Genomic DNA, 26,562 nt, shown 5'->3' on the forward strand with positions numbered 1-26,562 from the left:
AAATACCCATGGCCAAGCTCTTTGTCTTTTACTTTAATTTCCCTATACTGGCACAGCTCACTTTCTCTCTGAGTATCCTTCAGTGTTAATTTATGGAGAGTCTTTTAAGCCTCTCACTGAATGAGATGTTGAGGTTGCTATAGAAGAAGCCTAATGGATTTCCTCATCTTCCTGGGGCCAACCTTCCTCTTAAGAAAGATGATGATTACTTGTCATAATGAATGGTAAAGAAGAGTGGTGACTTCAGGAAGGGAGCATGGTTAGGCTCTGTCAGACTCAATTTCCTGAGTGGTAAAGGGAAGCTGCACCCTGAGGTCTACATGTTTTCAACACCGGGTACTTCTCTGCAAGTCTCTCTGTGTGAATTGAAACAATCAAGGAAAAACTTCATGAAAGCCTTGGGTCTTAAGCTGAGTCATAGAGTTAGATCAGGCTTCAACGGGGAAGAAAGACAAGGAAAGCCAGTCCATCCAGCCTGAACAAACATATGGGGACAGGAGGGGGAGGGGTATCTAGAGGAAAAGGAATAGAATTCATTTGCTCCAGAGGAGGAGGCAGAACTGGTTTGGGAACAGAGGAGCAGGGTTAGGATATGAAACAGTAGGAGATAAGGATGGAAAAAACCACAGATGCGCAGGGCTTAGAGGCCAGTCTGCTGCAAATGTGGAGTCATAGAGCCATTGAAAGAGTTTCCAAATAGGAGGAGAAATAGGAGTTGAGGTTATTAAAGTGGTATTTGTTTCTTCAAAGAAGTATTTAAGGCACGAAGAAAAGGTGAGACCAGGAACAAGAAGCCAACTCAAGATACTGTGACAGTTGCCCAGGTGTATGACAGGATGGGACTTGGAGTAAGGTAATGATAAGGCTAGAAACCTATGTGAGTTGTTGATTTATTAATTGGTCTCTTTAAAGAGAGAGAAATCTCAGCTCGCGAGTTAGGAGGCTGAGGGACACCTAGAAATCGGGACATTCAAGTTGAACTTGAACGTGTTGAGTTGTGGTAATGTCAGGACATTCAAATAGAAATGTCCAGCTGTTTGTTAGAGACAGCTCATTGCTGCCCTGCCACTGCCACAGCAGTGTCCTGTCACAGTCTGTCCTGATGGGCTGTCTCTCCATTTCTCCTGGGAAGACAGCTTCCTGTTAACTCTACAAAGGCATTCTCTGTCTTATCTTGAATGTGACCTTTTCCTTAATTTATAATAGTGGCTCCTGAATCTTTTGTTGTGTTAGCATCCATTCTCCACTCTCTAGTGGTTGAAAAAGAGGCACAAGGGGAGGTCAGGGCAGCATCCATTTATCTATTTGTTCAGCAGATATTTATTGAGTACTTACTTTGTCTCAGGCACTATGATAATCATGGGGCATCTAAGAGTCAGTAAAACCAACCTGGCCCTCTTCAAGGTGGGGCAGATAGATGGCAAACAAGGGTGAAAAGTGCAAGAAAGGAAAGGGCAGGATTCTTAGAGCATAAAACAAGGAAGGCAGATAATTCTGGAGTAGGGGGGGCTCTTCACTCTGCAGGTGCCTGCTAAGGAAGCAGAATTTAAGTGGAGCCCTGTGGAGTTATTCAGGGTAGGGCTGCAGGATGGCACAACTCCAGGGGACGGCACCTCTTACATCATAGTCTGTCAATGGGCCCCTGGAGATGTGCAAGAAAATGGCCTAGAATGAGGGCTGGGAAATAAGGTGGGGCATGGGGCAGGGTTGGACTTTTTGACCAGAGGAGAATCTTGGGGAACTCATTGCAGCTCAGGTCTTACAGGGACCTCTAAGCTGATCAGAGTTGATACCAACTCGTGCTAACTAAACTCATAAGGCATTAATAAATATAAATCCGCATAGCTGTTTGTTAATTTTCATGAGAAATTAGAGTATATCTGTCATGCAGACCAGAGATTGACAGCTTTGAGGTGCTGACTCATACTAACTAAACTCCCAAGACATGAATATATGCAAGCCAGCATGCTGGCTTGTTAATTTTCCATGAGAAACAGAGTCTATCTGTCAAGTAGACCAGAGATTGACAGCCCATCCTCTCCCTGTGTGAGGGGCTCCCTGGGAAGCCTAATTATCCCAGGGTTTTGTGGTGAGCCTGAAATCAGAGGAAAGAGCAGTTATTACACGACCTGAAGATTTACAAACCTCAGGTTCTGTGTCTGATGCATCCGCCGCCTGCTGGGGACAGGCTCAGGGGGCTTGTCAGGGGAAAGGGGCAATGTGGGGTCTCTGCTCATGGGAACCTCTTTGTGCCTCTCTGTGCCAAAGCTCATTCAGTCTCCTGATTCTCGTACTCTTGAGACAGAGTAGGAACAAGACTTGGCCTTGTTACCAGTGGTGAATCTGACTGCTCTGCAGCAAACTCGATCCTTGCCTCCTCAGAGGAAGGAATTTGGCCAAGGGGCAGAAGTAGGTTTAAGGCAGAGGGAGAGACTGAGGCAAGTTTTAGAGTAGGAGTGAAAGTTTATTAAAGAGTTTAAGAGCAGGAACCAAAGGAAGTAAAGTACACTTGGCAGAGGGGCCAAGTGGGCAACTTGAGAGATCCAAGTTCCCTGTTTGGCCCTTGACTTGGGGTTTCATACATTGACATGGTTCCAGGGTTTTCATTTCTCCTCCCTTGATTTTTCCCTTGGGATGGGCTGTCTGACTATGCAGAGGCCTGCCAGCACTTGGAAGGGGCCGCACATGCAGTGTGTTTACTGACATGCCCACTTGAGGTGTTTTTCCCTTAGCAGCTGAGCATTCCTAGAGGAAGGTCATAGACCAGTTAAATTCTGCCATTTTGCCTCTTAGTGCATATGCTTGAGCCCACTTGCCCAGCTCATGAGATCTTAGCAGGAAGCTGCTGATCGTGAGCATCAGGCATTTTCTATCGGGAGACTGTCTTTCCTTGGCATCAACTACCTGACCATCACCGACATTCCTTGCGGTGGGGGCCTCTCCTGCCCTGCTCTTGTCTGCCTACCTACATAGTCTAACAGCTTCAGGACACTTCCACTACAGCATTCTTTCATGCATTCCCACTGATCACAAGCCCTACACCACTACCTCACTGACATCATTAGGTTTAACCCTGCCTTTTACTTAAAGATGTCTGGGAACTGGCCTTAGGAAATCCAGATATACAAACCAAGGTTGTGTAATGTTTCACCTCAGAAAGGAATGCTGAACAACTTATTTACAGCCTTGTTGCTGCTGGCCAAACCATTGGGTCGCCCGTTACTCAAGATAACCATTGAAACCAAATATGGTAACCTGCATACTCTACCCTTCAGTGCTTTGCCCTTCCAAGTCCAGCCTGCATACCCTATTCCTGATGTCATTTCCTGTGTTTTGCCTAATAAAAAAGCCCAGTCATCTCTTTTTGGAGAGTCAGAGAATTCTCTCTCTCCTGTGCTGCCACCCTTATGTCCAGACATAAACTCCAATGAAGTCTTGTCTGAGAAAACTCTTTGGCTTCATGTCAATTAGTGCACTGAGAGCCCAAGAACCCTCGGTAACACTCTTCTTTTCAATGTGTGAATGCTAACTGAAGCCTGGGATTAGCCTATTGACCACACAACTGTATAAAATCAACGTTTGTGTTGATTTTAAGAATTTAAAATTAACAGGGGCAACTCATTGTTCAGGTTCTTGGTGGCACCTTCCTGCTGTCCTCAGTCCTACGCACACTTACAAGCTAATTTGGTATCATGGATTGTCAGTAACAGCTTTATGGTTTTAGAGAACGCTGAATGCAAATCAGCCTGTAACAGGTAAAACGCAGGGTAGCTTTGGCCATTGTGTAAGTCATTTTGCTAGGATTAGAACTCACACCTACAGACTTCCTGCCCCGCTCTGCTGGTGCTGTGAAGGCCTGACTAAACACTACCCTACTACTGTGGGGGCAGGGTGCCTAGGCTCTGGCTTGATCTACACTGATCCCTCCTCAATCTGGATACTCAATGTTGTGGCAGAGTAACAGTCCCCCAAAGACCTCCACATGCTAATGTGAACCTTATATGGCAAAAGGACCTTGCGGATGTCATTAATCAAGTCTTGAGATGGGGAGATGATTGTGGATTATATGGACCCAATGTAATCTCAAGGGTCCTTATAAGGGAAAGGAGTTAGATGAATGAAAGAATGAGATGTGGGGGTGGATGTCGAGGTCAGAGGTTTGAAGATGCTATTCTGCTGGCTCTGAAGATGGAAGAAAGGGCCATGAGCCAGGAACATGGCAGCCTCTAGAAACTGGAAAAGGCAAGGATACAGATTTTCCTCTAGAGTCTTCAGAAGAGACACAGCCCTTCTGATGTCTTGATTTTAGGACTTCTGACCTACAGAACTGCCAGATAATGAATTTGTGTTGTTTTACCCCCATCTCAACAATCGGAAATGGATACAGTTGGCTTCTCCTGTCTTCAGGACTTACCTAGCCACGTTCACCTTGCTCTTGAGAGCCCCATCACTCCATACACATGAGAGTCTGTTGGTGGGAGACAAGTCACCAGAGTTTGTGCAGCATGGAGAGTTATATTTCTCACAAGCTGTGCAGTGTTCAATGCCCCAGCTCATTGCTCCTCATGCATAAGTGGTGATTCCATACCCTGGGCCAAAAATACAGTTCCATTGTCACTGCCTGTGTCCAACACAGCTCTCCTGGGGTGCTGATGAAGATGTTGGCTTTCTTTGAAGCTAGTCATTCAGATCAGCTCTACGGGGGCCACATGCAAGATGAGAAATAGATCCAAGATCCTCATCATAATGCAGGTTTTGTATCAAAATGCACAATGAACTGACTGGAACAGGAAATAATTAATCAGGACATTACAGAGCAGTTAAGTATAATTAATTCATACAAAAGAATGTGAGTGTGCAGTTTTAGCTGCTAGAGTGATTTGATTTCCCTGCAAATTTAGTTCAAGATAAACAAACATCAGAATAGTCTTTTCAGGTTTTTCATGACTCATGGGTTATTTCCTCCTTTCTAGTTACCAAAAATATTATTAAACTTATACACTAGCACCGCCAAGTTGATCATATTTTAGAAAAAACTCCCTGCTCATAGTAAATGGGAAATTAACTCTATCATAGAAGTCACTTTCCACATATGTTAATATCTGTGTGAGTATGTGTGCGTGAGGCAGAAACCTAGCACTTACTGCAGAATAAAAACTGGACGGAAATTTTGATTTCTGCCCAAATATCTTACAATCTAAGCAGAATGCATAAAAAATTATGTTGTGAAAACACCATCCGAGAATGCGACTTAATCTCAAGGGTAAACTTTATTGATATTGTGTGGGTTTTCCTTTCCTCTTTTTTTTTTCTCTTCTTGGAGCTGGGAGCTCTTTATAAGAAAAGAGGTGAAAAATGTCAGGCAATATGGGTTGGTGATAGTAGCAGCATTATTGGTCTTTTACCAGTTCTCCTGTCATAGTCAGGACACTCAAAAAGCCAAAAAGACATGCCCTGTGAGCAGAGCTTAATGTAGAGGTAGAAAAATTCATCATGCAGGAGTGTTGGAGGGAATATTTTCTTCTCTTTGTGGCTCCAGAGAACACAGTGTGTTCTGTCGAGCTAGAAAAAATAGAACTGGGCTGGTGTGATGGATGATGAGTGTTTGGAAGTGCCAATCCATCAAGGCTACAATAGAAAAGGCAGGGCTCCTGATGGCTTTCATCAGGCCAGTGTGCTTCTCTCCTCCAATGGATCACTATAGGATACTGATTCACTTCCAAGATTAACCGGATCACACATTAAAACCAAAGGGCTGTTTGACTACCTATGTCACATAATGTTTTATTATGTGACAAATATAGACATGCTCCAATTTCTGATCTAATTCACAGTGTAATGATGCTCCAGTTTCTTAAGCTATAATTCTTGTATTTGGAATCAGTCTAGTTCCCAAGAACTTCAGTTTGATGCTCTTCAAGTTCTACCTTCACTATAGGATGTGGTTTTCAAGATGAAAGTTATGACCCACCAATGGGTTTTGAAATAAATGTAATAGGCCACAACCAGTATTTTTTTTTTAACAAAGGAATAGAATAGAAAAGAAAATATCAGGATATATAACACATGGCAAGGATGATAATATGTAAAACTTTGGTTTCAAAGATAATATGTGTGTCTATTTATATATCTATTTCACACCATACATGCTGACTACACACCTACATGTTTGTGTGTACTTGGTTATGATAAAAATTTATTAAATGATGGTAAAAAAAAGTTTGAAAAAACAAATAATTCAATCTAAAAATGAGAAAAGAATCTCAATAGACATTTCTCAAAAGAAGACGTACCAATGGTCAACGAGAATATGAAAACATGTTCAACATCTCTATTAGGGAAATGCAAATCAAAATCACACGAAATATCATCCAACTCCCATTAGAATGGCTGCCATCAGAAAGACAAAACAACAACAGCAACAACAACAAAAACCAAGTGTTGGTAAGGATGTGGAAAGAAGGGAATTCTTACATTACGTTTTTGGTAAGAATGTAAATTAGTACAGCCATTATAGAAAACAACATGGAGGTTTCTCAAAAATCTAAAAACATAACCACCGTATGATTCAGCAATCCCACTACTTCCCCAAAGGGAAGGAAATCAATAATGGAAAAGACATCTGCATTGCCATGTTTATTCCAGCACTATTCACAATAGCCAAGGTATGGAGTCAACCTAAATGTCCATCAACAGAAGAATGAATAAAGAAAATGTGGCATGTATACACAATGGAGTACTATTCAACCATATAAAAGGAACGAAACTGGGCGGGTCATGGTGGCTCACGCCTGTAATCTCAGCACTTTAGGAAGCTGAGGTGGGAGCATCACCTGAGGTCAGGAGTTCAAGACCAGCCTGACCAACATGGAGAAATGCCATCTCTACTAAGAATACACAATTAGCCAGGCATGGTGGCGTATGCCTGTAATCCCAGCTACTCAGGAGGCTGAGGCAGGAGAATTTCTTGAACCTGGGAGGCAGAGGTTGTAGTGAGCCGAGATCGTACCATTGCACTCCAGCCTGGGCAAGAAGAGCAAAACTCCGTCTCAGAAAAAAAAAAAAAAGGAATGAAACCCTGAATCCCGTCATTTGTGACAACCTGGATGAGCTTGGAGGACATTATGTTAAGTGAAATAAACCAGGAACAGAAAATATATGTTCTCTCTCATACATGAGAGCTAAAAAAAGTTGGTCTCTTGGAAGTAGAGAGTAGACTAGTGGTTATTAGAGGCTGGGAAGCATAGTGGGATAGGTTGGTTAACAGACACAAAATTACAGATAGATAGGGGAATAAGTTCTAAGTGTTCTATAGAACTGTAGGTGAATATAGTTAACAATAATTTATCGTATATTTTTTAAAATCCAGAAGAGAGGATTTTGAATGTTACCAATACAAAGAAAAGATCAATGTTTGAGGTAATACATACGTCAATTACCCTGATTTGGTTATTACACGTTATATACATGTATTCAAATAGTGCTCTGTATCCCATAATATGTACAATTATTATATGTCAACTAAAAATAAAAGGAAAAACATTTGAAGGCTCAAGCCATTCTAATGCCTGAATCACTTACAGAGAGATGCAGAGTGTGATGAAGCTAGTCTGTACTAGGAAAAGAGATGGCGAGAGCCAAAATAAGAAAGGGACATATGGAAGCATACTCACAGTGGCTACTCGGCTCCCTACCATTGCCTCTGACGAGTTGAGGTCCCCAGGAGGTCTCCTCATACACATCTTTCTTCCGTGATTGCCTGTGAGGTATCTCTTTCCTTTCTTTCCTATCTGTATACACAGCATGAGTTTCCATATGCTAAATGGGACATAACATGATTGATTAACTAGGAGACATGTGTAGACCCTCTTATGACCCGTACAGAAGTAGAGTGTGTGGGCAGAGAGAAAGGCCTGTTGCATAAGTGCCACAGCCTCTTTGTTGTGCTAAAAGTAATGGAAATGTCTAAGAAGTATTGTGATGGCCTAAGACATCATTCTTGAGCAAGAGCTGGATGGAATCACACGCCACATTTTTACGTTTACAATTTCAGTGTTTTAGCTATATACTTAAAACTATAGACAATGCTTTTGTTATAGAGATTCCTGCAGTCCCCATGCCCCTCTTTTTTTTTTTTTTTGGTTAACTGAAACGAAAGTGTGTATAATGCTGTTTTTGTTAAGGTAAGGTTGCCTGGGCACACCACCCTCACATCACTGCAGAACACACTATACTAGTGCCTACAGTCGTTTGGGTCAACCCAAGGGAATTGCTCTCTCTTGTAATCATAAGGACCTAAAACTGAACAGGTAACATACCCAACATCTCAGATTCATTATTTTTAATGTATATTTTTTTGGTAGCTTTAGTATGGGGCAGTCACATCAAAGGTGTTTGTTATGACCTAAGCGATCATCCTTAATAGCTGATAACATCCAAAGAGAGAGACAACCAGACATCATGCACCTCCTCATTACAGTACCAAGAAATGCAAACTAAGTCTGCACAACCTACAGCTCTAAGTACCAATGCCCAGGAAACACAGGAGAAAAGGAAACGTCCTAAACAATGTTATTATGGGAATGCCATTAACCAAAGCCAACATGTGGGAGACTACCAGACAAGAAGATTTAGTTCCTTTAACAACATTAACAACACAGCAAACAGGGAAAAAGAGGATGGAGCTTTCATGCCTCAGGGATACTGAGGCAAATAAACTGTGAGTAAAGAAAAGACAGCAAGGTAGAAAGAGGCTATCTATAGGATAATTAGGAAAATGTAAGTACTAAATGAACATCTGACAATATTACAGAATTATTAATATTGGTTTTTAGGGAGCTGTGATGATTCTTAGGGAGGTGTCACGATGCTGTCATAGTTGCTTTTAAAAAGGCCACTCTTTGCCTTTTACAGATCCACACTGAACTGTTTACTGATGAAATGCTCTCTAACATCTGGGATTTCCTTCAAAATTATCTGGGGCAGAGAGGGAGTGGGTAGGGGCAGAGTGGGATAGGACATAAGTTGAAAATACTGAAGCTGAGTGAAGGGAGTTCATTGTAATACACTCTACACTTTGGTATATGTTTGAAGTTTTTCCTAATAAAAAAAAAATTCAGTGTCTATTTTACAGATGTATTTGTCATTTCAACAAACATATATTGAAATCATGTTGCACACTACGGATTGGAGACATAGAAACAAATTAGCATTCCGGCTAGACTGTTTATCATTACTTCTTATTTCCCCTTTGTAAGATGCCACTTGTCTGGGCAGGGTAGCACATGCCTGTAATCCCAACTCTTTGGGAGGCTGCAGTGGGACCATCACTAGAGGTCAGCACTTGGAGACCAACCTGGGCAACACAGTGAGACATCATCTCTACAAAAAGTAAAAATAAAAACATTAGCCAGGTATGGCATCCTGTGCCCATAGACCCAGCTACTCAGGATGCTGAGGTGGGAAGATAACCTTGCCACAGGAGTTCGAATCTGCAGTGAGCTAAGAAGATGCCACTGCACTCCTCCCTGGGTGACAGGGTGAGACCCTGTCTCTATAAAATAAAATAAAATGCCGTTTATTTTAAGACACACAATTATATTAATTGCAGCTTTTGAAGTCTCCCGAAGGTCAATGCTCACTTAGAGTGGGAGAGGGGAAAAAAAGACCACCATGTTCAAATTAAACATTGATTTTAAGACACATCCTAATTTCAGACTATCCAAACTATATATCTTGAGATCAAGGAAGAATGTTGATTCTCACTTTCTTTTGGATCTATAGTAAATATCTGGTTATAAAATCCGAGGGTATCCTAAGGGAAAATACTGTGTTCAGTGTAACTGGGGTTTTGATCCTATAGTTTTTTCTTTCTGTTTTCTTTTTTTTTTTTTTCCATGTGTCAGAATCTAGCTATCAAGTTGAAATAGGTTAATCTGAACTTATCACCAGCAGACGCATCTCAGTCATCTGGAAGAAAATGCTGTTACAAGAAGTAACTCTGGGTATGTGCTTCAAGAATGCAGTTGTGGAAACCATGTTTGCAGCTGCTTTAAACTGTTTTCCAGGAGTCAAGGAAAATTCAAGAGTCTGAGACCAAAACGGTACCTTCGGCACAGTCTTCCTGGGCACAGTCATGGAGAACAGGGCCAGGGCTTTGAGTCAGAGGAACTGGGTTGAAACCTGCCTGTATTGGTTGCCAACCTGGTGACCTTGGATATCCTTTTTATTCTCTGAACCTTATATTCCCCCTGGATAAAATATATCTGATGAAACCTGCTGTTGCGTGTTCTGGGATTTAAATGAGTAACACCATACCTAAAGCATTTGGTGCAGTGTTAGGATATGTAGAAGCTTAAGTTGTTATTCTTCTTAACATTTTCCCGGAACCAGGGTGAGGCTCCCTGAGCATGTGACTTTTTAGCTCTGTCTGACGACTGGTCCCTGCAGTTAACTGATCGTTCTACAAAGCAACCATTTGCTGAATTCATTGCCAAAGAATCGATACAGGTGATATCTCAGCTCAAGCTGCTGTATCAAAATACTATCGACTGAGTGGCTTAAACCACAGACATTTATTTCTTACAGCTGTGGAGGCTGGGAAGCCCAAGATGAAAGTGCTGGCAGATCCTGTGTCTAGTGAGGGCCGTCTTCTTGCTGTATCCTCACATGGTGGAGAGAGAGATCTCATGTTTTTCCATTTCTTTAATGAGGGCATTCATCCCATCATGAGGGCCCCACCCTCACCCTCATGACTTAATCTAACCCGGTCATTCCCAAAGCCCCTACCTCCAAGTACCATGAGGATTAGGATTTCTACATATGAATTGAGGGGAGGAAGACACAAACATTTAGTCTATAGCAGGTGAACTGGCTGCTTCCATCCTGGCTTGGAACTTCAGACACAGAAGCCTTGGGACTTTCTCAGGACTTTCTCCAGATCTGACTCATGCTCAGCAAACAAGCATCTCTGTGGATCATGTGACCTTAGCCAGGGATGTTGGTGAAACTGTGTGTTGATCTAGGTACCTAGCCCATGCTAGGTGCTCATCAAGTAGCTTTAGTGAGTGACTGTGACTGAAAAGGCATCCTGGGCTGTGCTTTCGCACCACTAGTGCCAATGCTGTGCATTTGCTCTTTTTCTAGGATTTTTTTTTTTTTTTTTTTTTTTTGAGATGGAATCTTGCTTTGTCTCCCAGGCTGGAGTGCAGTGGTGCGATCCTGGCTCACGGCAACCTCCACCTCCCAAGTTCAAGCAATTCTCCTGCCTCAGCCTCCCAAGTAGCTGGGATTACAGACATGCACTACCTTGCCCTGCTAATTTTTGTATTTTTGGTAGAGATGGGGTTTCTCCACGTTGGCCAGGCTGGTCTTGAACTCCCGACCTTAGGTGATCTTCCCACCTCTGCCTCCCAAAGTGCTGGGATTACAGGTGTGAGCCACCGTGCCTGGCCTCTAGGATGCTTACATGCTCTCTATGCACCATGATATTAACGCCCTGGCAGAGCAGTCTCAGTTCCACTTCTGAGTTGGGATGAGTATTTAACTCCTTCCCCATCCCCTCCCTGATGGGAACTAGGCAGCACTACAGGGCCAGAGGCAGAAAATGGGGAGGGCTTCTCACTTGTCCTTGTCCATGAATAGCCAATGCTCTGCTGAGGACTCCAGGAACCCACTCTTCATGATCAGCCTCAATTGGCAGTGGCCATCTCCTCTGGCAGCAAGCACCAGTGGATTTCTCTTCCTGCCCACATCTGCTAGATGAGGGTGACCCCCTGGAGAGAGGCTGGGAGAAGCTAGCCAGCCTGTAACCAGTGGGCTAGTGTGTGTGCATATTGTATGCATGCTGGGGGACAGAGGAGGGTGTGGGGAAGGGCACCTTGCTTTGCCCAGGTGAAGGAGCAAGGAAATGTGTCCTTCCCAACCTTCTTTCTAGACCAGCTAATACTCCACTTCTACCCTTTGGGCAAGACATTTATCTGTCTGAGCCTGAATTCCCTCATGTATATGAAAGATGGAGAAGACCATCATAGAAATTCGTGTTTATTAGTATTCCAAGCAAAAGAGCTAAAGGTTATCTCTCAAATTCCTACCCCTTTGAAGACTGATGGATAAGAGTCTTTAAGTTTACTGCAGGTGATTAAGCATGTAAGGGCTAAAGACAGCAGAACTTTTGCCAAAGTAGGTGCCATGGTAATTCTGCCATGACCTATGTAATGGGAAATGGGTGGATTAATAGTTGCAGACCATCTACAGATTTCCATCCTCCAAGTCTTCCAGGCAGAGGCTACAAAATAAAATACGCTTAAGAGCCAGGCAGGTAATGAGAATGAGTGGTGCATGCCAGGGGTTTGCATGGTAAATATTAGCACTATTCCTTGCTTCCACAAAGGCACTTTCTGCACTTGCTGGTAAAACACACAGTCCTCTGGGTATATGTTTTGTTTTCTCACATTTTGTAGATTCATGAGCACAGATAAATATTTCTCCACTACTAGCAAAACACTAAAATATAGGCTCAAGTAGCAACTGTGGAAGGAGCCCTGGAGAATTGGGAAGCATATGCACTCTACCCAAAGAGGACCGAAGCTGTGCAACTCCAGCTCACCGTTAGGGGAGGGGAGTAATGTGGGCCCAGTGTAGCCAGATCCTCTACTTCTTTATTTAACAGAAACTGGAAATTCAGATTTTTTAAAATGTAGAGTCTCCTGCTTTTGCTGTTTTTCTTTTTCTTCTTTTTCCTTTTTAATGGTGCACATGTATTTTTTAAAACTTTGTGCACACCAAATAAAACCCACCGGCCGGTGGCCTGTCTGCCTCTTACCTTCCACACAGCACACTGAATTTTGAAGGGTTCTTGCTGAATCGCTCTGAATCTGACATTCTGGGTAACCTCCTTATGCAACTGGGAGCCTTTGGAATCTTCATAACCAGGAGGGCCGTGTCTTTGACCTTGACTTAGGCCTCGTGTCTTCAGGGCATGCCAAGGGGATGGTGCAGGCTGGACAGAAGTGTGATCTCCTTTTCTCAGCATAATTTCCTTCCTGGGGTCTTCATATCACCCTGAGGCAGGAACTGGGGTGTTGGCTTCTTCTGAAGGTCACTTTCTGGCCTTTGCCTGGGTGGAGATTAGAGAAGAAAGGCAATCCTGGAAACCCGACCAGCTTCCCGGGAGAGATGATAGGCAAGTAACGCTGGGCGAGCCATTGAGCCATCTGGGCCAAGTCCTTCATTTTACAGACAAACAAGCTGAGATGCAGGAAGCCACAGCATCTTATCTGGGTCCCCAGTTCATCAGCAACAGCTAAGGGGTGAGAGCCCGTGTTTCCCGCCCCACCACCCGATGCTTCATCCACTGTGCTTTTTGGCCTCTGTCTCTACAGAGTACACTCAGCCCCTCCCAGCCATCTCTGGAGTTTAGTTGGGATTTGAACTGACTGAATGATGGGACTTCACTACTGAGCCTGGGGACCTAGGTAAGGCCAAAGGAAAAGTTGAGGAAGGGAGAGGAAGAATTGGAAACACTCGTTTTCCTCTGGCTGTGAGCAGAATTCACCCGAGATCCACCCGGAAAAGGGTCTGTTGCTTATTTTGTCACCAGGGTCTGGAGTCGCTCATGTCCAAAGTGCCTATCAGGTCATGAGGGACAGACCTGGCAGTGGCATTTCCATGGCTCTCCACCAATTTTCACTGGCCTGTTGCTTGATTCAAGCGAGCACCTTTCTCACTGCCAGCAAAGGGTCTGCTCCCCTCTGGCAGGTATCCTGACAGAAAAAGCTTGGCTTAAAGAATTGTTTGTCCTGTCATTTCTGACATACGATTTGCTATTTAATCCTAAGTAGCTATTTTTTTTTAATCAAAAGTTTCAGGTTTCTCCCAACACCACCCTTAAAAAAAAAAAACTGTTAATGGGGAAATGTATGGATTTAATATTTTTCTTTTCCTGCTTATGACTGGGGGAAAAAAAGTTTAACATTTGTTGAGCTCCTAGTTATATTCCACTAGGCTCTTTTATATACATTATTTTATGTAGTCCTCAAAATATTTCCAGGGCCAGGCATGGTGGCTCACACCTGTAATGCCAGCTGTTTGGGAGGCCAAGGCAGGAGGATTGCTAGAGCCCAGGAGTTTGAGGCCAGCATGGGCTACATAGTAAGACCCAGTCTCTATGTCTCTACAAAATGCTTTTTAAAAAATTAGCCAGTATGCTGGTGCATGCCTGTAGTCCCAGCTACTTGGGAGGCTGAGGCAGGAGGATTGCTTGAGCCCAGGAGATCAAGGCTGCAGTGAGTCATGATCATGCTATTGCACTCCAGCCTTGGTGACAGAGCAGTACCCTGTTTCAGGAAAAAAAAAAAAAAAAAAAATCCAGAATGTATGTATCACTATTTAAAAAAATGTCCTATGTAATAAATGAGGGGATCAAGGTTCAGAGAAAGTAAGAAATGTACTAAATTTATATCCCCCATCTTGGAGGGACAGTGTCTGATCCTGACTGTATTCTTAGGCCTTGCATAGTGCCCAGCACAGAATAAATGCTCAACAAATAGCTTCTGATAATGTTATTTCCAGGGTAAGAGAGTCAATAAATGATGAGCCTTTCATGAAAGATTAAAAAAAAAAACACGCAAAAAAACCTTGTGAGATAAAGAAAAGAAAGACATTTGCATCATTACTAGTGAAATAAGAAATGACTTTGATTTGTGGACCATCACATCTTTCTTTCAAGGATTTGGCTTTATTTGACGTGGTATCTCACTTGTCTCTTTCACCAATGCTGGCAATATTCCTGACAAGTGAGAGGAAGTGAGACAAGAAATGATAGAGTAAGGGCCAAGTATGCAACTCCAAGGCCAGGCATAGTCATTGTCTGCTTGGGCCCCAGTTCCTTCCTGCACCCCCGGGGTCATCAAAGCACACTCTCTCTTCAGATTCCTCTGGAGAGAGGGGTTTCTGCCTCTTACCCCATCCCCTTCACCTAGGAGAGAACTGTCATTAAACTCAGCAAGGAAGATTATCTCACCTTGGGTTTTTAGTTAATGGGGGTAGACACAAAACAACTAAGGAAATTGACTGCGGTAAGGTGTTTAGACAAAGCAGGTAGAAACAACCTCTGCCCCCCAATCTGTCTTCTCCACACCTGACATTTACTGTGTACTAAACAAATTTTGTTGAAAAGAAGCAAAATTTTAAGTCAACGTTTTGCTGAGCACTTATGTATTGCTTTTATTGTCAGAAAAAAATAACACCACACTGATACTTTTAGCTATAGCTCTAGATACAAGCTTTGCTTATGTTAGCCCAACATGGTATCTTTTCATCAGAATCACAGAGTAAGAGTTATAGAAGTGGCTTTACAGTCACAGTTCTTCTAGAAGATTTCTATACTCCAACTGGAGATCTATAGACCTGTCCACTGCAGGGCAATGGGAAGTTTGCATGAGACTCCTACTTACACCCCTACCGTTACTCATCTTAAAAGCTTGTGTGAGACACGGAAGTCTTGATTAAATGCAGATGACAGTGTCCTGAGTTGATTTTTCTCATTTGACATTAGACTGTCTCGATTTAAGTAGCTCGGTAAGAAGTGAGACATAATTGGGTCTTGCTTTTAATTAAACATAGACATATATTTATTTATTTACTAGCACCACTGAGATACTGCTTAATTTTCATTAATGCTATTGACTTTTTCCTCTCCTTAGAACAACATTCTTGTTAATCGTGCGGCTGCAATTAGTTGTCCCATGTTTATCCTTCCGGTTCCACAGCTAATTCCAGTGCAGAACCAATTTATTTATAGTTTTCACTGCTCAGAACATCCTACCCACTGAAAATTCATTGATAATGCCATAACTCAGAGTGTCCTTTTATTTTTGGGTGGAAGGAAGCAGGGATTGGTTTGGAGGCAGAAGCAAGAGGGAGGTGTCAATAAGATCCTCTTCATTTGGTAGCATAGAATGGCAATGTTCCTAATGAAGGACACAAGCATACGCTTTCCGATATAATTACGGTGTTGAGATTGGCTCTTTGCATCACTTTCTGTTCCCTCAGAGGCAGACGACAGCCTAACAAAGAACTCTAGTATAGTTATTGCATTTCTAAACACCAAACAAACATAAACAGGGAAGCATCTTTTAATGGAATGTGACATACTGATTCACCACACATCTCTGGCCAAGTTGGGAGTCAGGAGCTAAAATGCCTACATATTAGGACAGTTTAGGTTCCCTCTATATGGAAAATATATACTTCTGTAAGGATTAAAGGCTTAATAGAAAACCATGCCTTCAAATGGACTCGGGGCCTTTAATCAGGCTCTCTTAAAGCAAGTTTCTGTGCTCCACTCGAAGGACTTAGGCCAGTTAGCCCTGCATGGTGTTCTATTCCTGCTTGAACTGGGCACCATCCGTGGCCATATGAGTAGGTGGAGAAGAGGTAAATAGAAGCCACTTCCAATTCACAGCATGTAACCAACTGCCTTTTCTGCATTCCACAGCCACTCAGGAGGACTGATGGAACAAGGACTCTAATCATTTTAGAGAAGAGAGCAGGCTGATTACAGTATAAACCTAAGCCTTATCAAAACCCCCGACTGAAATACTTCCATTTGCTAAATAATATTTACTAGGCCTCCATATTTTCAACATCCATCTTCACTCCCAAATACTTGGATTTAGTTTCTGCTGGTTATTAGCCTAAAGACAGCTCTAAGTTCCTAATCATATTCTTTCTGGTGTGATTGGAGAGCCTGCTCTTAACATATTTTCAGAGGTCTTGAGAATCTGTCACTGACATGAATAAATACACGAATGAGCTGAGTGATGTTGGCAGGAGGCGCCGGGTCCGAAAGCCTCTTCGTGTGCTACAGGAGCGGGCTCCTTTCCTTCCACCTTCTTTGCATTCCAGGAAAGGGCAAATAGGATTACCCAATGCCACATGTCACCTTCTGTCCTCTGCTTTCACTAAGGGAACCAGAGGGTGGCCTAACGTGAATGCTGTGCTTGGAGTGAACATGCCTGCAACTTAGCTGCACTTGTTATATTATTTTATATTCTCAGTCATTTTGTGTTCTGTTTGCTTCTTTGGCAATAAAGCATAGGAAAATACATATTCCAGCATATGTTATGTACATTGTTAGACTGTGTCATGGCAAGCTTTTTCACCTTGGCCAAAGCATAATAAGAGGAAAAAGACAAACAGCTTACATGTATTGAGAGCTTACATTGAGCCAGGCACCATGCTACCCACCTGACATGCTTCTCTAATTTAATCTTCACATTTAATCTCCATTTTACAAATGAAGACATTGAGGCACAGAGAAGTCAGGTTACGTGCACAAGGTCACACAGGTGGGGAAGTGCAGGCTGGGGCACTCAGCTCTGTGCACATTGCCTCTCTTCTAAGTGCCTGCACCAACAGCCACTGTCTTTCATCAGGTGCTCAGAAGAGATGAAACCTAGGAGCACAGGAAGCACTTCTACTCCATGGAAAAAGAAGCAATTATCAGAAAACATCGACACTTCTGTGGCTGCCTTTCAAGGGCAAGAATAAATGTGCTGAACTATCCTCGAAGGCACTACTAACTGGGCTGCTGAACACCACCATGGCGATTACTGTTTTCCGGCTGACACTTGGCCAGTTCTTTCTCCTTTTTACTTTCAGGCTAATAATTAGATTTAAATCCCTGACAGGACTCTAACCATCACCTCAGGGGGTTCTGGATTTCTTTACAATTGCTTGCAAAGATTTCATTTTAAAAAAGCCCTTTGAAACGATAAGTAAGTTACACTAGCAACAGCTTTTTAAAAAATCTATTACCTTATTGAGTCTTTTGAAGAACATATGCTGTTCTCCTCCTCCTAACCTTGAGAGACTAACCCTTATTTTTATCTCCAGTTTGAAGGAATAAAAAATGCCCAGGAGGACGAGTGAAGTCAGACTCATAAAATGTGGTTTCCACCAGTGCTGGTGTCACTGCCAGGCTGATTTGGACATCCCTCAGAATGTGTTGAATTGGGAATTTCGTTTCGTTTTTGATTTAAAAACTTTTTTCCGCCAGGCGCGGTGGCTCACGCCTGTAATCCCAGCACTTTGGGAGGCTGAGGCGGGTGGATCACGAGGTCAGGAGATCGAGACCATCCAGGCTAACACGGTGAAACCCCGTCTCTACTAAAAAAAAAAAAAAATACAAAAAATTAGCCGGGCGAGGTGGCGGCGCCTGTATTCCCAGTTACTCGGGAGGCTGAGGCAGGAGAATGGCGTGAACCCGGGAGGCGGAGCTTGCAGTGAGCCGAGATCGCGCCACTCACTCCAGCCAGGGCGACACAGCGAGACTCCATCTTGGGAAAAAAAAAAAAAAAAAATTTCCTATAGTGAAAATTATTATGGTGGCTTTGCTTCTCAGGGGTGGGGGAGAAAGAACTGTTCTTTATATGAGTAAGTGACACTCTCGGCCTCTGTGGCGGGTTGCTTTGAGCAAGGCAGTTAGAGGCGAGGTTTCGCAGACAGCATTTTACCCTCCACGGCCCTGCTCTCCTTGGATGCCCATGCCGATGGCCGAGTGCACTCACCTGGCTGTGACCGTGGAACGCCGCTTTTCTCAGTGTGAAGACACCTGGCCCAAACAGGGCACTTTAAAGCCTTGAAGAACAAGATGGAGTCATATAAATAAATAACTGGCTCAGGTGAGGACCCACTGGCAACCTGGCCTCATTAGCACTGTTACAGCAACGGAGTGGCCTCCCTGGAGGCTCTGGCACACACGAAACATCTGTTCTGGGGCCTTTCTGTCACCTTATGACTACTCTGGAGAATCCCAGTTGCTTCTGAGGAGAAGGCGGAGAGCCTGTTGGTCTCTGTACTGAGTCTGATCTACCCACACAATAAAGAAAAACGATTCTGCCCACAAGGCCCAAGGATGAGCTATGGGAAACTAGTCCAGCCAAGCCCTTCCTTCAGCGAAGCTTTTTCCAGGAGAACGAATTTAATACCTTTCCAGAGACATAAAAATAATACAAGAATATTTAATTTTACTTGGCTGGGTGCGGTGGCTTACGCCTGTAATCCCAGCACTTTGGAAGGCCCAGGCAGGGGGATCACCTGAGGTCAGGAGTTCGAGACCAGCCTGGCCAACATGGTGAAACCATGTCTCTACTAAAAATGCAAAAATTAACCGGGGGTGGTGGCGGGCACCTGTGATCCCACCTACTCAGGAGGCTGAGGCAGGAGAATCTCTTGAACCTGGGAGGCAGAGGTTGCAGTGAGCTGAGATCCTGCCATTGCACTCCAGCCTGGGGGACAAGCGCGAGACTTTGTCTAAAAAAAAAAAAAAAAAAAAAAAAATGAATTTTACTATAGTGTTTTTGAAAAAAACTAAAAACAAAATTTTTGGTATAACTTCAAGGATCATTCTTTTAGGCAATTAATAAATGCCCCATCTTCTATCATCATCAGCTTAAAGCAGAAAGGTTCCATAATTTTCTGACAACTTTCCTTGAGCAGAAATGAGAAAAACTGATTTTTGTGGATGCTTTCAAACATTCTCGCACAGGATCCATGGTCATCTTTTCTGTTCCATGTAGTAATAGTTGTTAGCAGACAATTCCCATTGATAGCTAGGCATACAGCTAAAGACGGGAAGAGACATGGGCTCTACTGAATCCATGATAATCAAATTTAAAAATCTAGGATATGTACCTAACCAATTCAACTGTGAGAAGTGAATACTTGATAGTATTGCAATAAACAAAGGTTTATTCGGGTTACCAAATATATACAACTTGCCCAAGTGACACTTATAACATCACATTCCAAAAACATTAGGTTGAGCTGTGGATGAAAACTCTCCAGAGTATAAGGAGCATTCCTAGAATGAGCTGCCTGGGAGGCAGGGGCTGAAGGCAGCCGACACAGGGCTCTCATCCCATATGGTGGGGTGGCTAGTCCTACAACTGCTGGGGGAGGAGGCTGCAATGGTAGGGAGAGCAAAGGGTCTAGTTGTTCCCAGTTAACATGCCAGAGACATATTTCCCCACAGAATCTGTGACATACATGATGATTGGTAGAGACACAGGGGTTCATTCTGCCCACAGTGCAGCTTAACTACAATGCCCTCCACAAACAGTATTTTTAACAAAAATGAGTAAAAATTAGAGAGCTCCACGAAAGACACATTCCATGCTTTGTTATTTTAATTATTATTATTATTTTTTGAGACAGGGTCTCGCTCTGTCTCCCAGCCTGGGGTGCAGTGGCGTGATCATGGCTTCCTGCAGCCTCTATCCAGGGCTCAAGCGATCCTTCCACCTCAGCCTCTCAAGTAACTGAGACTACAGGTGCCCACCAGCACCCCCAGCTATCTCTTGTATTTTTTGTAGAGACAGGATTTTGCCATGTTGCCCAGGCTGGTCTCAAATTCCTGGCCTCAAGCAATCCACCTGCCTCAGCCTCCCTAAGTGCTGGGTGAGGCAGTGAGGCAGTGTCCGGCTTGTGTTATAAACAATACGTTTAAATTTTTCAAATAATCCATTTGTTTAGAAAGTCAAACCACTTACAGGCTGTTAGTTTAATCTTGAAGAATTTCTTAGGCAACCCAGAGAAAAGTAGGAAGCAACATTATAGTTTTGCTTTTTATTAGGGGAGGCCTACGATCAGATAAGATTATTTTCAGTAGAGGCTTCCAGAAAGCCTGTCCATTAAGTGAGCAATGGTAGCAGTCTTGCAGTCTGGCTTCAAAACTGACGTAAGACTGCTGTCTTTAGATTTACAAATCACTTCTCTCCAAACTGGACTTCTTACCAAGCATTTCTCATCATCCAGATTTGGAAAATATGCCTAGTCTTTCACAACTGGCTATCATCAGAGCTGCAAAGTTGCTGCCTGCTATTCAAGTGATTAAATAAATACTTGCTAAGTACATAGAGTTCTAATCATTAGCCTACTGTTCTATGTAGTCATAGATACATAAAATAACCAGGCCAATTATCCCTAACTTAGGAGTAAATACTTCATTTCCCTCTGATTTGGTGAATGGGTACTTAGTGTGAAGCTTACAAAAAATAAAGATTACTTCTAACACCAAACACTGCCAATTGTGCTTAAATCTCTGAGCCACTGGTAAAATCATGTCTTACCTGCATAGTGTTACCGTATCCATTATTTTCTAAAGCTATCAAAGCTAAGGCCTTGAGGTGGACAGGTGCTGCACCAAAATGAAATTCAGTTGCGTTTGGAAGCCTACCCCTCCGTGGGAGTTCAATCAAGTTGAGTACAGTTCTGTGCTGCACAGAGCAGCTTTCAGTGCAGGAGGCAGGCCATTAAATGCTTTCTGAACTCCATTAGTTACCCCTGCTGAGAGTGAAAAGTTCTCATAAGTGCATAAAATTTAAATTGCCTATGAGGTAAGGAATGAGACGGTATTTTGCTGCCAAATATTACTTTCTGTTCAAATGGTCTACAATCACACATATAATGTAGAATCATAGAGTACAGACCTGAAGGAATGAAGCGTTGACTAGGAATACTGTGCCTCAAATCAAATCTCATCATCTGGAAAGACCCCCAGAGTTTGCTTCAGGTGAACTTCCCCTCCGCCTGGCACCTCCAGCCAGGTACATGTGCTCCGATGGAGCCCAGAACCTCCACTCCGGTCTAGACTCAGGAGTCAGCCAGGCCTGATCAGAGCACCAGAGACGCTTGGCCTCAGTGACTGAAGGAGGCATGGCACATGACTCAGTCAGAGCACTGAGGTCAGGTGCAACCCAGGGTGGACAGGACTATTGAGAGAGAGAGAGATGTGCTCTTTTTCACCCCTCTACTCTCCCTGAACCTGGGAGAAAATGGGTTTGGGACTGCTGCTGGCCATTTGCCATCACAGGAAACCTGGGAGAGTAAAGCCACATGAAGGACAGTAAAGCTGAGAGCTGGCAAGACATTGTGTTCTTATCACACTTTTCAGAGGCCCAGGATCCAGTTGCATGTCTGAATTTTCAGGTTATGTTAGCCAGTAGATCCCATTTTTCTTACATTTAAGTGTTCTTTCACTTGTAATCAAAATAGTCCTAACTGATAATTAAAATGGAGAACCATACATTTCAGTCTTGAAGAGACTTATCTCATTCTACAGGTAGAGACGGACACTGAGATCCAGGGAAGTAGCTTTCCCAGGTCCTCTGCTAACTGGTAGTGTAGCCAGAACTAGCACCCAGGTCTCCTGCTTTCTCATGTGATGTTTTCACTGCACCATGGAGAAAATTAAAAAATAATTATGAAACACATTGGACTGGTTTAAAACTTTTAATTAAAACTCTGCTCTAATTAAAAGCTTATTGGATATTATACTCAAAAAATTCATAATTAATATTTTAAATCATTCTTTACATTGTTACCTAGAATATAAGCAACTTAAAAATACATTAATAAATTAAAATTTTCAGAAATGTGCTTGTGGTCTGCTGTAGCAGCAATAGAAATAGCCCAACAAAATAGCTTAAAATGTTTTATTAAGTATATATAATATTACAGGGTAATATTTACAAAGTTATGTTTTTTTAAATAAAAAAGTATCTTGGCAAAGATTGCAGATATTCAAAGCTTCAAACAGTGATAAATTGATTTAATACATATAAAAAAAAAAACCTTTAACGGTAACACAGCTGTTAAACAACTTTGGTCTTCAAATCACTGCAAAAAAATGGCTACTGACAAATAGCACACCTTTAATTGCTATGCAAAAAAGCTCTCAAGAGAGGATCTTGCACATAGCAACACTGGAGTTCTCTTTATTTAGAATGGTTAATAGATATTTATACGATGTGGGATCTAATTGTCAACAATGGCTTTTTGTAAATAATGCTCCATTTAATAAAAACAAAATGTTTTCTTCTCTCACCAGCCATGGTAACAACACTTAAGATTTAAGATGTCGTCTTACAGAGGAGCTTAGTACAAATGCTTTCTTTTTCTCAAAAAGAGAAATTTATGAGAAAGCTGGTTTTCAATGATCATAATTAAGAACTGTCAAAGTTAAAGGCAGAAAAACTTCCTGGTCACTCACTGCTCATCTCTTCAAAGTTACCTGGATTATCCCTATTAGTCACTGAAAATGACTTAACAAAGGACCCCCAGCAGGTGATGGCAGTTAGTAAGTTTAAAATATGACACAAGTAAAACTGTTTATAAAAAAATCCCTCAACCAAATAAAATACAATAAAAGATAAACGGTTGCCCGACAATCATTTCTCCAGCTTCCAACAACAGGTAAATTAAGGAGTATGTGTTTCCACACACACCACAGATCCCCCTTTTTGAATACCATTTTACGACAAGAGAAACCTAGAAGGTTGATTACAGCTTAATTTTTATTATTGAGATGGAGGAGTAAACTTATCGTGTTTTGAGCTTTGTTAGTGCAAATAACAATTTGGTGGTTACTTACTAAATTGACTATAGCATCCGGAAAAAAGAAATATTTCCAATTACAGGATAGCCCGTTATTTTAATTCTGATATTCTTAGGGATTTAAACAGAATGGACCTGGAGTTTCCAGGAGAAAAATAATCACCTTTGAAGGTTTTTAGAGCATGTGACATTTGTCAAAAAAAAAAAAAAAAAAAAAAAAAAAAAGACAAGAAAACTCTCAAGCTCATCCTATTAAAAAGTGATAAATCTAAATACAGCCAACTCTCAATCATTTAACTTATGTATCTAGCTTCTGATGTATGCAAAACACTGCAGGAAGAGAGAATGGAAGAAAAGCTCTAGCTATAGAAGGAATTTTAAAATCAAGGGAGAGGAGCAAGACCAAAAAACTAATAGAACTAAGCAAAGATGCATAAAGTACTGTAGGAACGGTAAGTTAAGAGATAAAAGAGCAGCTACACAGATGGAGAAAGACTGCAAAGGATAGCTGGGGGAAGGGGCTGCAGGGCTGGAGGAGAATGTTTTGAAGGAGAAGACAAATAGAATTTGGCAAAAGCAGCTGGAAAGGTTGTTGCAGAAAAGGACAAATGGTGTCACTGTGAGAACAGACAATAAATAAAACTGAATGGAAGAGTCGACAGCAGAAACTGGGATCAGGGAGTAAAAAGCATATTATGGGACAAAACAGATACATAATGTGCAAAACATTGTCTGCAATTTAAATGTAATGCGATGGAATTTGGGAGCCATTACAAATCTGATTTAAAGAGAAGGAACTGGCCCAATGATGCCCAAGCAGGAGGACTCCTGCTGCTGTGGTCCCTTATTCAGAGAAGCTGACAACTAGTTAGAGCAAGAGTTGGTTTCATCTGGCATTTCCCCCACTACCTCTGGTGGCATTGTCTAGGGCAGTGAATGCCTCAAAAGGCAGGCAGCATTAAAGAGAACACAATGGATGGATGAGATCCAAGAGTGAACCCCAAATAAATGAGAGTTTACCACATATTAAAAGGTACAACTTTAGTTTATAAAAAATTTTACTATAAAGATTTTCATACCTTTCCTAATAGGAGTTTGGATGTTTTTCAAGTCCATCTGCTTTTCCCTCGTTTCATCAAAACTGATTTTTAAAGTAACAAATTATGTTAGCAAAGTGTAAATATTTTCGGAAGGAAAAAGTGCTGCAGGAGCCATTGGATTTGTATACAGGAATACAGCTCCCTCTATATATGTTATTATTTTGGACAGCTACACAATCAGGGAATAATATACATGTGTGTATAGATATACGTATATATAGATATACGTATATATTTGCGTATACATATTTTTTTTTTCAAGAAGAGCTGTCTTGCTAGTATGTTCAGTTTTCTGAGAGGCTTCAGCAGGTCATGAATTTAGGTTTGCCATCGGCAAACTACTTGGTCCCAACATGAAATATGACAATTAATTTGGCATAAAAGAGGCACACGGGAACATCTGATGGACTAAGAAATAACTATTATTAATGCAACTACAAATATGAATATCTCATTACACAAACAGGAAGAATTACGTATTTTTACAGGGTATTGGTAAGCAGTCAAAAAGCGTGGCGAATTACCTAGAAGTTTTAAAAGTTTTAAGTGATCAAATATTTGCATCAAATATAATTCCACCCAATAAAGAACTTTGTATTTAAATGTTTTTACTAAAAGCACAAAATTAACCTTTGCTCTCCTGTAGGTACCCCATCTTTGTCCATACAGAAGATGCATGTGCCTTTCTCATACATATGCACATACAAACACACACCCACAAACAGGTAAAAAAACGAGTGCTAAAAGTCTAAAAGTACTCCAGGCGATCACAACTGTCAGAACGTTAATTTTCTTCTAACCAGGATAGGAAATGTGGGTTTTGTTTATTTTTCAATCATAAGGGAAGGGGAGTACGAGGCAAGACTACAGGAGGAAGGTGATGAATGTTTATCATGCAACATAGATACAACAGTAATAAACCCCCATTCAAGGGCTGGCCCATTGGCCTGATGGTGACACACATTTTGTTGCCATGCAGGAGACTCATAGTTCAAATTTCAATCTTGCTTTTTCATGCCCCAGATCAGAAAAGAAGTGAAGAAACACTGTAGATTTTTGCCTTCAAATCAGAGGAAGGGAATACATATGTTACAACCATAGCTATTTTTGCTGAAAAGTGTGAACAAAGTGCTCTGAGAACACGTCTGGCTCCTTCCTGCAACTGGTGCTACCGTGTCACTAGACCATGTTCAAAGAGGAGAAAAGGTGCTACATCTTGTACAGCAGAAGCAAGTAACAGCAGGACAAGACAGAGTTTCAAGGGGTTATGTGAATAAAAGGAAAACATATCCATCAATAAAAGTACCCTAAATCTGGGAAGGACCTGTTACACTGTTTGTGGAAGGGGAAATGTGGGAATGGCAACCCCCAAGAATGAGGACCACTATCTCCATCAATATCACGTCATACAGAGATGGCATACAAGATGCTCCCAACCAAATTCCTGCCTGTACTTAATTTATTATTCCCTTGACCCAGAAGTGGCGGACACATCTCAGCTAATGCCATACTGCCATAACTGCCCAAAGCTGCTGTGAACCTGAGTTGGCAAAGGTTTGATGGAAGCCACTGGTTTTCATAGTGATCTCTGGGTAATCACCAGGGCAGTGCTAAGTAGTTATCACCCTGAACCAATTTAAACTGGTTACCTAGAGACCAGAGGCCCTAGGATCTGAAAGGCATCATTCTTGGAAATTGTCCATTTTACTTTTGCCCCTAATTGATGAAAAATAACAACAAAAAACTGGATCTCAATTGGGCAAACAACAAAGATCATAATTATTTTATTAACTAAATTACAGCTGCTTTGAATAAAAACTTAACTAACAATCACATAAGGGTCTCATAGGTGACAACCAGTTACTTTTCTTGTTTCTTCTCCCCAACAGTGAATCATCAAGGCCATGGTGCTTAAACACAAGTGTATTCCTTTCACGTCTTACTACTCTCCAAATCGGAGTCCATCACTTCACTTCAGTTATTCTGGAAAATTGAAAAATGAACATATAATCACTATTGGTGTCTATTTTCTATCCATTAAAAAGTTGATGCATTAAAAAAT

The 26,562-nt window shown here is 42.0% G+C and overlaps 1 protein-coding gene across 8 annotated transcripts in view; it reads right to left on the reverse strand.

Moving 5' to 3' along the window:
- Positions 1–22,485: 22,485 nt before the first annotated feature.
- Positions 22,486–26,562, reverse strand: part of CD47 (CD47 molecule) — a 45,857-nt gene continuing 41,780 nt past the window's right edge. For all 8 annotated transcript variants that reach the window (XR_004060015.1, XR_004060016.1, XR_004060017.1 and 5 more), the window contains one exon: positions 22,486–26,483. Coding sequence is in view for 5 of the 8 variants with exons in the window: in XM_010386612.2 (XP_010384914.1) it covers positions 26,475–26,483 (9 nt within the window). In the remaining 3 variants the exon portion in view is untranslated. The remainder of the gene's footprint in view (positions 26,484–26,562) is intronic.

The sequence above is a fragment of the Rhinopithecus roxellana genome, chromosome 1 (genome assembly GCF_007565055.1).
Source record: "Rhinopithecus roxellana isolate Shanxi Qingling chromosome 1, ASM756505v1, whole genome shotgun sequence".
Lineage (NCBI taxonomy): Eukaryota > Metazoa > Chordata > Mammalia > Primates > Cercopithecidae > Rhinopithecus > Rhinopithecus roxellana.